General features: G+C 40.1%; 1 protein-coding gene across 2 annotated transcripts; it reads right to left on the bottom strand.

The window, feature by feature from the left end:
- Positions 1-273: 273 nt before the first annotated feature.
- On the bottom strand, positions 274-12,726 carry LOC131323462 (flowering time control protein FPA). 2 transcript variants are annotated; one of them, XM_058355268.1, is made up of 5 exons: positions 12,542-12,726; positions 11,279-11,590; positions 2,651-3,867; positions 1,112-2,090; positions 274-670 (listed from the first exon to the last, which is right to left on the bottom strand). In XM_058355268.1, the coding sequence occupies exons 1-5, from the start codon at positions 12,542-12,544 to the stop codon at positions 494-496; spliced, it is 2,688 nt and encodes an 895-aa protein (XP_058211251.1). In that variant the 5' UTR covers positions 12,545-12,726; the 3' UTR covers positions 274-493. The 2 variants fall into 2 exon arrangements, with proteins under 2 accessions (XP_058211251.1, XP_058211252.1); XM_058355269.1 differs by lacking the exon at positions 12,542-12,726 and adding an exon at positions 11,991-12,451.
- Between the last annotated feature and the right edge of the window lie 1,838 nt (positions 12,727-14,564).

Here is a 14,564-nt window from a genome sequence, read left to right as displayed (position 1 = left end):
GGTGTAATAATTTTTTTATTTAAAAAAAACGAACAAATGCAGCTAATATTGATATATTGGACTGTAATACCAGCTAATTGCCTATATATTATAAGAGATAAATTGACCCCCAAATGCAGTAGATCCATTATCCATATACCTATTACTCTTTCAAGGACTAGTCATTATTGCCTCCCTGTTGTAGTGCCTAAATTATGAGTCATAACCCTAGGTTTGCAATCTTTGTTTCATTTGTATCCCCAGTCATCAAAAAGCAGCCAGAAATACAAGATGGAAACCACCAAATCTGATTCCATAGCAAACCAATCATCAAAACTGGCTGGTTTCTGATTTCCATCAAAAGAAGTAGGAGTCCGAACTAATAAGTATAAACCTTCCACTACTGATTAAGAGAAAACAGAAATTCCCCAAAACAAGCAAAGGACAGAGGATACAATCATCATCTGAATAACTAGCAGTTGGACTTCATATTTGAGCGCGCCATTCATACTTCTCAATTCCCTTTCCCTTGTTGGATTTGCTGAAGAAGAGCCGCTGCCAACTGCAATGTTGCTTGCAGTCGTTTCTGAGGATCCGCATCTTCCTCTTGTGTGTTACCAGTTTGCATCTGTTGATTCCCCGCTGCCACATTCGCTGCCTGCTGCTGCTGTTGCGGCTGCACTTGACCAAACTGAGATGACAAACATGCACTAGTTAATTTCGGCTCTCGTAGGGCATTTCAGACAATTACACAGAAAACAAGCTGTTTAGCCCGTTTTCAGTTTCAGAATCAGTTCTCCATAATCTTATATTTGGAACACAGACAAACTTTTCGGGCGAAATTAAGTTTCGAGAATGTGAAACATCTTGTTGGTGTTCCCTTCAAAATGGGTTCTTATCAAAAAGTTATCTGAAAACAAGTTTCGCAATGCATCAAACAAATGAGTTTTCCAGTAAGCGTGCAAGAAAACTAATTCTGAAACATCCAATGTTACAGCACAGGTTCAACCTTTTCACAGCTTATCCAAAGCTGCACCAAACACGTATGCAGTTTTACTCGAAGCTTTTCAACCCAATTGTAAAAACGATGACAGTTGAGTGCTACCAAAAGGGGATGAAGCTCAGAATTTACCTGGTTATTCTGTGGAGTATATCTCTGAGGTGTCCCATACGGGTTTTCAGAATGATTCATGGCCCCTGACTGCCTAAATTCTTCCCCAGGACCGCCACCTGACTGCCTTGGCTGCCCAAGAAGGGATGAAGCCAATTGCACAAGTTGTTCCGGCTGAAGTCCTGAAATAGGTGTAGATGAAGAAACTTGAGGCTTAGTTTGCTGATGGGATAGCTTGCTGCTCCCTCCCAGGGGCATACCCGTCATTCGAGGGGTGTAACTACTGGAACTCGTTTCTTGCACAGCCCTAGGCATGGTAGGGACTGTAGGGTTATATCCCTGAACAGAATGGTCAAACGCAGTACTTGATGATTGCGATGCCATATTTCTAGGATCAGAATTAGGGTTCTGCAAATGATGTGGTGACCAGTTTGTTCCGAATCCAGGGTTTCTTTGATGAGCCGTATCATTCCTGTTCTCATTACTGGCGTTGGACATATTTCCAATACCGTGAGAGGATGTAGCCGAATTCCCCGAAAATGGTATATTCATGACCCCAGAATTTCCCCTATTTGGAAAAGAAGGCGCTGAGGGAAAATGCCCTGGAGGAGGTGATGTTGGCTTTGGGTATGACGCATCTCTGCGATAAGACATTGAATTATTTTCTCTCTTATCCAGCGGATGAGGAAGAGAAGAACCCGGATTGGGACCCGGATGCTCTAACCTTAGAACAACACCGGAAATGCTCAATTTCCCTGGCACCTTGAGCACTTTTTCGGAGAAGTCTGAAGGGGGCACTAGAAACAGGGTGGTGGTTTCGTCCAATTTAGCCACAGCGGCTCGCTGCTTCTCCCCAAGATAATTCATGAATTCATTGTAGTACCCGATGTCGGCGTCACTTCCCGGAACAAAGAATACCACCCAGGCACTAGCTGCTTGATAGTAATGCTTTGCAAGCATGTCTAAGCCAGTCCTTGCTGTGCAGTCTAAATATTCAGGCCTGCATCAATACAATCGGGTATTTGTTCTATAATTATTATCGATAAGGAAGCATATAAACAGCCATACAGGTATATGTAAACCACCGACGTGGATGCATCCCATGTACAAGACTATCCTTCAGTAACCTATGCAAAGAAGCAAAACCAGTACTAAGGCCTATTCAAACAATCAGGCCCAAGAAGGTCACCTACAGAAAGAGCCACACAAATAACAATTTGATTTCAGGCTAGGAATAACATTGATTCCAAAAGTTTCACAGGAATTTTTTTATGCACCAGAGAGAATTTGTTTGTACCAAGGAAATGACTTTCCAAAAGGTCTAATTTGTATCTAACTTGAATTTAACTACTGTGACCATGTCCGATAACAGATCCATAATTATAACAGGGATTCCATTCCCTTATGGTGCCTAAATGGATGCTCAGTAGTCACTCATAAACTGAGAATTAACAAGTTTAAACTACAAATGATGAACAAGAGACCAGGCAAGAGAATTGTTTACCACTTATCACGTTGATAAATCCAGAAACCTAGCATAAATTAACCATGGTCACTTACAATGGCATGTCCAGTGCTTTTCCCACAGGAAAGCAGCGAGCTTGACAGACAGGAGTGCCTCCCTTTGCTATAGTCCCTTCCCATTTCCATTCTTCAGTCACAGGCTGATGCAAGTCGGGAGTTAACCGTTTCCACTCACCAGGATTTGCAGGCAATGAAACAGAACCACCTTGGAAGCCATCATAAGGTGCATTCCAGTGATCGCTCCTTTCCCCATACTGTTGCTTTAAATTTATTGCCCGATCAGGAAGTTGTCTATACCCAAAAGGCCCAGGCTCAAAATTCTTATCAAGGGGGTCAGGTTGAGGAAAATCAGGGAATATCCTCGGGAAACCATGTTTTGCTTGCTCTGGACCTGAGAAAGGATACTCTGGGAGCTCATTATCCGGAGGAAAGGAGTCAGTTTTTAGTTTCTTAGCTCCATGAAAGTGCAAGGCCTCTTCTGGCAAATCCCAAGGATCATCATAGAATGGACCTTTTTGAGGGAAATCATGAAATGGAGCTCCTCTGTCTCTTTTAGGACTTCTGTGGCGTTCATACATATTTTCCGGGAGTCCTAAATCAGGACCCTGTTCTTGGAACCTCCTCTGTTCAAATGCACCCCCTTCATCCATCCATAAATTACCTTTCCGCCCAAAACCCATGACATCAGGATCTCTAGACTCCAGATTCGACATAAAACGTGGAGATCTCATTGTGGGATCTCCAAGTACGCTCCCAAAGTCCCTATCAGAAGATCCGGCGCGTCCATATGACTTCTTAATTGGGGAGGTAGGGGAGTTCATTGAGTTCCTCCCACTGTTGGGCGGACCAGATTCACTCCTTGCAAAACAAATATGTACGCGGGGATTACCGAATAATTTTCCCTGAAGGGTTTCCTTTGCCCTGCAAGCAGCCATTACGTTTTTGAAGCGAACAAAGGCGTAGCTACGTCCTGGAAATGCAGTGATCTTCTCAATCTCCCCAAATGGGGAGAAGGCCTTCCTCAATATCACTTCATCAACCTTCAATAAAGCCGGAAACCCTATCCATAAGACCTCACTTGGTGGTTCTGCATTTCTATCACTCATCTTTGGCTTGTCAGCATAGGAAAGGTCAAGACTAGGGTCATACATTCTGGAATCTCTCTGGGAGAATGGAGATCCTCTTACTCCAGATCGTTGTTCGTCTCGGCGTTGCGAGTAATCTTCATCATACGATGGTGCTGATGATTTCTCCTGTGATGTAAAATGATGCCAAGTGCAAAACTAGTTTACTATCTTTGATAAATGAGGAAATATTGTTCTTCCAAGGTCGTGTAAGACTTTGATTCACCAGTTAATACATGTGTAAATTGAGTCAGAAAAGATAGGTTTAATATTTAATCAATTGACAATCCCAAAATGTAGACTAGAAGGTGCTAAGTGGTAGTTATATGCAGAATTGCGAAAGGACATAAGCACAATAAAGCAATCTTGCAAACATCCCAACATAACCAATTGTGGCACCAATATGCACAATGCGAGTGAATTCGATACAGGAAAAGAGCAGCAAATAATAAAGCGCTCATCTTACCCACAAGGAAAAGTACAACAGAATTATATGGAAAAGAAAATAAAGACTAGATAAGCATGGGACTTTATCTGCTTGACATTGCAGTTTGAACCTGATATTCAGCACCATGATTCAAATTTCACTTCATGGGCAATGAGATTAAAAAAAAAAATCAGCAGACTCCTTGATGTTGGAGAAAAATGATGGAAACAAAATTCACACGGTCTAACAAATGAAGCAGTTTTCAACATACATGATTGAGCACATTCAGGGATGCTTCAATTCTTTGGGACAACTGGTTCTTAACATAATAAAAAAGCTTTGGTAGCAAAAATAAACCTAGGTTCAATCATCGCACATGCAATTGTTCTCCCATAATATTGTTAATGTCAATTACATTGATTTGCCCGTTCACCCTTTTCTCTTATTCTATACAACCCCAAACTGCTTTAGCTTTTGATGCAACCAGATTTTACTTTTCTTGCAAGGAAAAAACCCCCAACGGGCAACAGAGTCTTCCAGGATCCCAACTCCAAACCACAAGTCTCCTTGGACTTTCCCAGCCGCACAATTTAGTTTTAAAACTGGAAAAAAATAAACATAAGGTGATATCTCCTGAACAAACTTGAAGAACACACAAGTCCTAGAACACATTTTAACAATATATAAACTGATATGCCCTCTCATTCAAAGATCCCACAAACTAAGAACTTCTACAAAGGAGTCACCTCCATCATATAGACGTGACACCTCACGGATACTCCAAAGCACACATCCAACACTTAGAGACATGTCCATTTTCAGGGGAAATCATAGTTTTGGAAACGTTGCTAGCACCTCACAAATACTCCCTGGACCCCAACACAACTTAAGTGGCCAAAAATTTCTCTGCCGAAAAGAAAACATTACGTTATACCTATTACAATCATGACTTGGAAAAAAATATTGCAGGAACAAGTTATAAATATAGGTAGGGAGTCGTAAATTGAATGCATGTACATCAGAGCAAAATAAACTTGCCAAGCTTCACAATATGCAAATCTTGTTACAAGATTACCAAATCGAAGTAATGGTCAAGTTACTTGGATCATAGATTCATGAGAAAAATATTGGTACCGTAAGGGTGTTTTGGTACGATATGGTACTGTAACGGTGTTTTGGTACCGTACGGTACCGTAATGGTGTTGTGGTACGATATGGTAACGTAAGGGTGTTTTGGTACCGCAAGGGTGTTTTGGTACCGTACTGTTCGGTACCATAAGTGTGGTAATATTGTCTTGCCCTTCCCTAACAACCCTCCCAGACACAACCGGGAAGAGGAGGGGAGTGAATGAACAAACTTCTCAACAAAAGGAAAAAAAAAAAGGCTTTTTTTTCTTTATTGGCAAGTAAATAAGCCTTTTGTAATCCCAAATATATATTACTGTTCAAATTCCTAATGTAAACAAGAAAGTTCGAGAGTACAAATTAAACTGTTCAGAGCATCCGCAATGGGAATAATCAAAATCGATAACCAAAATGTGCCACGTCAGTATTTGATTATCCATTTAGTTCATAATCAAACCTAACAAACTTGATCTCCACATTGGTTATTTTTGTATCCCTATAAAAAAAACCCCTACAATACGCAATGCATCTATGTCCAATTGCAAACAAGTTTCAATCACGCACCCGACCACACCAAATTATTCGTCTCGATGAGACGATTCTAATGTGAGGTGTTTTTTAATTTTTTAGTTTTGAGTTTAGTTATTGAGTTTTGGTTATTGGTAAAAGTTGTTAAGTTTGGTTATTCAAAGGTCAAAATTTGATGAGTTGCTAAGTTTGGTTATTACAATGTGAGCACTTTTTTGAGCAAACATTGCTAACTTTAGCAACCTTTTAGTTTTGATTATTACATTGTGGATGCTCTCATAAATGTCGACAATATTACAATTTAAGCATGATTTTCAATAAGGTCCTCTAAAAGCAATTTACTTAACACAAGAACAAAAGCTTAGGAAAACGTCAACAAGTGCATAGTAAAGGACAAAGTGAAATGGGGGGAAATAACATAGAAACACTTAAAGTTTGAAGCACTCAAACTCTAAAGCACTTAAATTTTATTGCCAACTTATATCAACGATTTTTGCATAATGCTCTTGTTGCTACAACAGAGAATAAAAGCATACTAAAAATGAATTGAGTATGAGTAAGCAAAGAGGAAGACCAAGAATACACCAAAGAACAACCTGAAATCCATCATGAGCTTAAAGCATTGGAAATCACACATGCATGAGTTTTATAATCACAAACAGATTCAGTGGTTGCTGGAAAGGCCCAATGGCTTGTAAAGGCTTTGCTAACTTGAGCTAAGTTCATTGTCTGCTAAGAATGGCTATAATTGCTCAGCAGGAATCTAAACAAGAGAGATGATACCAAACATGAAAGCAACATCACACAGATTGTATGGCCTGACCATGTCTTTCTAACAATAAAAACAAAACCCCATGTCTTTCTTACTACTGCATCATATCTCATTAATTATCATCTTAAGCATGTTAAGAGGAAATTGTATTTTGCTTCTGGGCCATCAGGAGCTTTATTGTAACTATTCATGGAAACCTGTGAGTGTGCCAAAGTTAACATGCAAGGACATACTTCTTGCCCCAAACGGATTCTACTGCAAAAGCTAGAATTCAATGTTAAACCATAATCAGAATGGCTGTAGTTGATTAGCATACGTTTAAAATTCAATGGAGGTAATACAAACTGAAGGAACCTTCACCAAAAGGGGATGGGATGGTTGTGTTTCTAATGTGGTATCAGAGTCTTCACAAGTTTAATCATCGCTGAAGAATTTTAACCCTGGATGCTTTACAAGTCAAGAAGTGTTGTTGTAGAAGCATATGCAAAGAAATGTGCTTTAACCCAGGAGACTCAAATTTGGAGGAAAAATTCTGTTTCTTCCTTCACTTCATCTGGCGCTTGTTTCTTTCCTAGGCTTCTGTGCAGGTATGATTTTGCATTGTGTAACATTGAAATGAGTACCCTATTTGAGGCTTATAGTAAGATACCACAGGTCCACAACTATAACAATACCCTCATAATCCTCAACCAATGGGGCATGGGCAGGACAGGACTGGCGATAGACCTAGCAGCTATCATGTAGCAAACATGCAGAAAGTGACGACTCTCATAAAATTTTACCACCGAAGTAGTAGCCCCCCTAAACCTCCAAAAATTGAGAAACTCAAGGCACATTATGCGAAGATAATTATGGCACTTATATGTTCCCCAATTAAAAAGGATGGTTTGAGCTAAGTCAGGTTCTCAATCAAGCTCTGATAAGGATGAGCCGACAGTAGCAGATAATAGATACTGACTTTTAAAGAGGGCGGTGGAGTGAAAATGATATTCAGAGGAACTTGGTAACTTCTTGGAACCATAATGGAGTGGGTTTAATCATTTTGGCATAACAATTGATGTGCACACATTGCACCCAGACAAAGGTCTACAGATCTTTCCTCTGAATAAGGGGGTGACCACAGGAAGTTCACAACAGAGAACATGGTCCAGGCCTCGAGATCCCAAGACTCAACAGAAATGTAGAATGTTCAAAGTTGCAGGTTTGATTAGAGAGAGATTTAAATAAGATTCCGAAACTACTAGGTTTGTGCCAAAAAATGCCTTCTAGGATGGCCTTTCTGTTGCCCATAGCAGTTTGGCAGAAAAACTAATCACATCTAATTTAACATGTCTAGGGGAAACTACTTCAAATTTGTGTAAAGCAAAATATAGCAAACGAACTTTCTATCGATGGCTTCATCCTAGATCAAAAAAGAAAACTGTCTATCACCTCTCTTTTGCTGCATCTTAGATCAGGAGTTATAGTCCATCATCCTGTCTGAACTGAATTCAGAAGATAATAGGTTAAGCGCAGATTGGCTCTCAAGGTTTTAGATTCATATCCGATATCATGGTTCCAAGAGATTAGGTGCAACGCAAAAGGCCCCTTCAGCTTTTGATGGTATGAGAACACTGGAACAAAACAATTTCCTCATGCCTAGCAAGAAACAAAATACATGCATCTTCGTCCTCACACAGAAGGTTTTGCACACACATTCACTTTGAGAAATCTACCCATTATCGTTCACCGGGTAGACATTGATTAGGTGGCTATATCACTCACCAAAGCATATTTTAATTCTTGAGGCAACTTTTTACTCATCATTCTCCAGTGAGAGAGAATAACCTCAATACAAGATTGAACTTTCCGTGAGTACATGATTTTCGAATCTTCTTAGCCCAAAGTCCAATGATATGGCAATTGTTTTACGCTGCTGGAGTAGATAAGGAAAATTCAGGAACACTGTACTTGGAATTCATATATTCTACCATATTGGCACCTGTGGTATATGGCTTTGAAACCTCCTAACAAAAGTCGACCGATCGTTCAAAGCTGCTGGAGTAGATGAAGGAAGATTTGGGAATACTGTTATGGTCATCCTTAAGAATAATGTATTGGCAACTGTTATACATAGCTTTTGAGTCCTCTTATCCCAAAGTTGAGTTAAATTGAAAGTGTTCAATGAGCTGGAGTGGACAAATGAAGATTGAGGAGTATTGTTCTAGTCATTCAGACTACGTAACTTATTGGCAACTGTTTTGTGAATACAGTTCTGGTGTATAATGCATTGGTCACTGCATGTGTGATGTTGTGTTAATGGAAGCAATAGTATCAATTGGACTTTCATTTGTTTACAAATTAACCATAATGACGGAGAGCAACCGTTGACTATATCATCCAGCACGTCATCACTGAATGCAAACCTAATGATTTGCATTGAAAAACAGATTAAACTACTTAATGAGCACTTAGAAGCCCTTGTTGGGTGGAAAGCAATTGCTTTAATATGATTCTATGTTGGGGTAATGCTATGCTCGTTATTGATGAATGCAAACATTGCCAACCAATTACGCTAACTAAACAGTCAAATTATATTTCAGAACAAGAACTCTCAATGCTCGGTGATGGAAGGTTGTCATATGTTTGCTTGTACCATATTAGATGTTTCTTGTCGGCAGCTGTTTTAGCCTGTTGTCTGGTCAGCTTTGTGCCTTTTCAGTTTTCCTGCTAGGGGAAGTTCCTTTACAGGTTTTGTTTTGGTTTGCTCTAGTGTGATAGTTGCCTTGGGCTTGATGTTTTCTTACTTTTTCGTCTGGGCAATTGTCCCAGCGTGTTTGTAGCTGCTTTGCTGTTGTTGAATGCATTTCATTAGCAATGGCTACAAACTAAGATAATCTACACTGGATGAAAATCTTCATGACCACTAATCGAACGCCTTTGCTCTAGGCATACACATTTATGAAATCAGAATGTGAGCAACAATACACATCATGGAAATCTGTACCCAACTCATTACAAAGTTACTTAGTAGTATGCTAAACAAATTGAAGTTGAAACAAATATAGGTTGGAGTTTGGAATCGATGACAATGAACTGCTAGTGCATATAAATAATGGAAACAGAAATAAATTTGATAGTGAAAATGGTAGTCCTTTAGAACGGTGTGCATATAAATCACGGAAACATAAATAAATTGGATAACGAAAATGGTAGTCCTTTAGAAGGTTCTATGCCACCTAGGGCCATTACTACTTCAACTTGAGTATCTATTGCTTTATCTTAAAAAGAAAATTCCTGTGACGGGGGTAAAGTATTATAAATAATTCAAAAGATCGTTAACGATACGATTATACCGTATAAGGAAAATCTCAATTTTGGATTCAAAATTGACGGCTTAGGGTGAGCTTATCCATGTGCTTATGCTCTTAAGCATTCTTTCTGATCTGTTTTTCGTGCTTGTTTTCCTGGAAATTGCAGAGTCTGGAAGAGTGGTTTGTCATGAAAAACTAACGGCTTCTTTTGTACAATACAGCTTGTTAGAAGACCATTCTTGCATTACATAACTTTAATAGGTGAAATGTTATTTTGTTACTAAAGCCCTGAGAGATTCACAAATTCAACTGAGCACACATAGTTGATCTAAGCACAGATATTGTTTAAAAAAAAAAATACAGCTTCTAAATGGAAGATGTGGAAGCAATTGAACGGTTCAAACGAAGGGATTTTACATCACTTATTTAAGATGTATAACCTTAGCCCAATTCTCTTTTGAAGCCTGTAGAATGATTTGACAGCTTTGATTGATGGATTTGAAATAACTCCGTGACTAGTTATTTGAATTCATTTCTGTAAATAATCCTAGTTGTCCATGAACTTTAACGACACATCCCTTAATCATCTCTATTTAATAGCCCACTAAAGAATTATGAATCAACGTCTAATGGTTAAGATTCTCTCTAAAGTTCAACCTCTCAAATCCTTTCATCTCAAATTCACGTAGGATGGCAGATCAGACACGATTTAAGTATAATATCAGTGGTGTACCATTGGTGTAGGAGAGACCACCTTTTCATATGGTGAGTACTCGTAGAAAATGAAAGAACCTACTCCTTGAAATCTGAATGGCTACCTTTATGTATCTAACTAGTAACAGTTTCACTTCTGTGAAAGATGGTTGCTAGCATGAATGGCCCATGGACGAGGCCTGGGTAACAGATCATATTACACGTTGAACAATTATTTTGTTTACGCAATGGAAGATACATCTGTCTCACTAGCAATAGTGAAAGTTCTATTGAACAATTAATTTGTTTAGGATCTAGAATTCTGTCTGAGACAGGGTGCCACCCCCTTGTTGGCTGCATATACAACTTGAGCAAGAATGGAAGAAGTTGAAAGGAATATTGCTGTCAACCAAACTATATCAGATAGTTTATTTATTTTGCAAGATGAGTTAATCTTTTGGATAATTCTGTCAACCTCACTAGCTTGACATGAGAAGCCAATCTTTTATGAATGGGCCTCAATCTTATCCTCCAATTGTTGTAATTATGCAATGTGTCGATTTTTTTGTAGTAAGATAAGATGTGTTATTCCGAGATGGCTTTTGCAAAATATTTTAAACCATTCATTGAATAGGTACATCCACAATAAATAATACCAACATTGCATGGTAAGAAAAGCAGACCAAGGGGGGCAAAACTAACCGCCTTTGCAAACTCTATTTTAAGTGGACTGCCTGCAACACTAAAACCTTGAAGTGCTCCCACCGCTGCAAAAGCCTCTTTGTCATGTTTGAAATTAATGAAGGCATAACTACGACCCGGTTGAAAAGCAACGCTCTCAAGTTCCCCAAATTGTAAGAAGAGATCTGCTAAAGCATTTTCGTTGAGGTTTTGAGACAAATTTCCGACCCAGAGGTGTCTTGATGGAGGAGCCTTGCTTCTTCCATGGTGGCTCTTCTCTTCTGATCTTGGAGGGTAATCTCTACGATATCTGTCCCTCCCTCCTCTGCTAGTCTGCAAAAGAGCCATAAATCTAGTCACAGTCCAACAATCACAACCTTAGCACGCCCACACATGCGCAGATGTGTGACCCACTCTGGATGAGGAGATAAAGTGACTCCAGTGATTATAAATTTGACAAAACTAAGATGTTACAACAAAAGAGCTCCCATTCTTACTTCTCGACTCATTTTTGGAATTCAGAGCTTAATGAGGTCCTCGAAACACTAGATACAAAAATGAAATTCTCAGTTTTTCTTGCAGCAAAAAGTGAAAATGCTTATGAATTTTGACCATACACGCTCCGCACATGTACTGAATTGTGATCAACAGACAACAGGAGGCTAACCAACCAAATAAAATCAAACGAAACGAGGATGTAATCGAAGGAACACAATTTCCCAAATATCAAAACCTTTTATCGTGGCGAGAACCGCCTACAGAGCAGGGTTTTCTGTAACCAATCATGACGATATATGCAACACCCTGCAAGACTCAGCTATGGGTCAGTCAAGCTTTCTGGGGGGGGGCGCAAAACGCAAGAGTTCGAGGGGTATACTGTTGGCCCCGTGACAACCTCAAACCGCCCGGCCACCCTAGTTGGTTACAAGTTTCAACTCAATCCCAGAACTTGGTTAGGGATTCAGAGCTTCAGAGGTCCAACGTGATTCTTTCAAGAAAGAGAAGTTCAACACGCGCCTCCGCGCATTCGCGAATTCTTTGTACAGTGGGCAGAAGTTAGTCGATTTCCCGTTCGCCATACAATCCAACCAGAGATAACAAAGACAACATACCATTTAATGACACGAACCAATTCGGGAAAAACTCCCAAAAAAATACACTATCCTGTAATTACAGCAACGCAGTATGAAACTGGAGCAGTCAACAAAATAAGGAGGGGGGGGAGAGAGAGAAGTAGCGAATTTCTAAGAAATTGAGATCGAATGAAGTAGACAGAGAACTAACCATTATCGGGTGGCTGGATGTTCAACAGGAAACTCAAAGCTCGCAATTCGCAGATAATTAAGGAAAAAGCTATGCTATTCGAAACAAGAAAACTACACGCAGAGAGAGAGAGGGAGGGAGGGAGAGAGAATATTAGGGTGTACACGCGGAGAGGATCAGTTGGGATTAGGGTTTGTAACTTTGTATTGGGGATTTGAGCATCAAGAGCATCTGGCAGGAAAATTGCATATTAGCCCCTCAGGTTTTTTTTTTTTTTTTTAAAGAAGTCATTCATTCACAGAAGTCTATTGGGCGATACAGATTTCAGAAAAGATACATTAAGCTACCTAAACTTCGATCTCAGGCACCTACTATCGAAGCAGGGTCGGCGAAATCGTTGGCACTTAAGAACCAAATCTAGATTTAGATAACAGATGATCTAAAAGATCCACAGTTCAAACCTTACAAATTAAGCATCACAGAAATCTGAAGGCAAACAACAACAATATCAACTACAAGCAAACTGTTCTCGTGGACTAATCCACAGGAGACGCCGGCAAGAACTGGACGAGAGCCGAAACACCCGAACCAGAGCAATGGAGAGGCTCCGAAGCAAGCCACGGTGACCGAAGACCAACCTTCTTCTAGTCGAATTGTTGCGTAGCCATATCAACACCATTGGACCACCACCAACCCTTGATACACCGCCGAACCACCACCAGCCCCCAACAAACCACCATCAACGGACCATTCCTCAATAGGCGCTGGATTATTCGTCCACCACCTTAACCACACCAGATCTGGGAAAACCAAACTGGTACAAGACCAGACCGATTCGGGGGAGACCCAAATAGCCAGTAGAAGAAGAAAAAACAAGAAAAAAAAACAAGCCCTAACCCAACCGCACACCTTATTACCTCGTCAATGACCCTAAGCAAGATAGATCTAGACCGCCGTGTGAAACCAAGGACTGTGGCCCACCACCAATCGCCAGACAAGTCCCCACAACGGGGGACCACATTGGACCAAACAAACAGCCGCACCCAAACTGAGAGCACGGAAAGCCAATCGACGGGAGAAAACGAGGTGAGGAGGGCAGGGAAAAAAGAAGAGGGGGAAGGGGGAGGCGAGGAGGGAGAGAGGCGGAGGCCTCCCCCAAGCGGTGACGGCAAGGATTTGATCCTTTTTATAAATGAAATTGACCATTAATAATATCACTCCTCAAATTTATAATGTCAATGTTACACTCAAAATTTATAATGCCAATGCCACTCCCCAGAGGAGAGCAAAATCAATTTCTCAAATCAAAACCAAAACAATAACAGACTTGACCTTTGCAAATTAAAAACCAAAACAGACTGTTTTTTGCAGATTGAAAACCAAAACCGAATCCGTAAGGTTAAAAACAGGTGCGAATGGTTCAGATGAGATTGTTATCCTGCGGATATTGCTAGACATGCTTGTGACATGCTTGTCTAGAGGATACAGAAGTCGGGTATGAACTACACTCAGATATTCTCCGTACTTATTTCATCAGAGGGGACAAGTTGTAGACACCCCATTGGTGTCCAAATTTTATCTGGCTTGTAGCATTACCGAAATCCCCTTCGTATTATGAAAGGGTGGAAGGGTTTGCCATGCGTGGAGGGCAAATATGAAATTCACATCAATGTACATTAGAGCTGTGCTACTGGTACAGCATGTGCTGTACAGACAGTGTGCACAATGCGCTTTTGGACCCGTCTCGGGTCTAAAAAAGATAATTGAAACCGCTCATTTTACTCAAAATATTTTTTTTAAGGTTCCTGTAAAAAATCAGCTTCATCCGATAACGTGAAAGGCATTTTATGAAATATTCATATTTGCTAAATTGCTAGCCTAAATTTTGAAGTGAAATTGGACATTTTGTAAACACCCTTAATGATATCATATGGAGCTGATTTTTTTCCGAGACCTCAAAAAAAAAAAATTGAACAAGATGAGCGGCTCCGATTATCTTTTTTGGATCCGAAACGGGCCTAAAAACGCGCTTTGCGCGCTGTCT

The sequence above is a fragment of the Rhododendron vialii genome, chromosome 4a, assembly GCF_030253575.1.
Source record: "Rhododendron vialii isolate Sample 1 chromosome 4a, ASM3025357v1".
In the NCBI taxonomy this organism is placed as follows: domain Eukaryota; kingdom Viridiplantae; phylum Streptophyta; class Magnoliopsida; order Ericales; family Ericaceae; genus Rhododendron; species Rhododendron vialii.
This window is presented reverse-complemented; position numbering and strand designations above follow the sequence as displayed.

Bases quoted from the DNA above. Each gene is read 5' to 3' on its own strand.
- LOC131323462 (XM_058355268.1), bottom strand. The intron at 3,868-11,278 runs GTTAGTTTTGCC...TTTACATCACAG, and splicing joins AAATAGAGTTTGCAAAGGCG to GAGAAATCATCAGCACCATC. The intron at 2,091-2,650 runs GTAAGTGACCAT...GTATTGATGCAG, and splicing joins AAAGCACTGGACATGCCATT to GCCTGAATATTTAGACTGCA.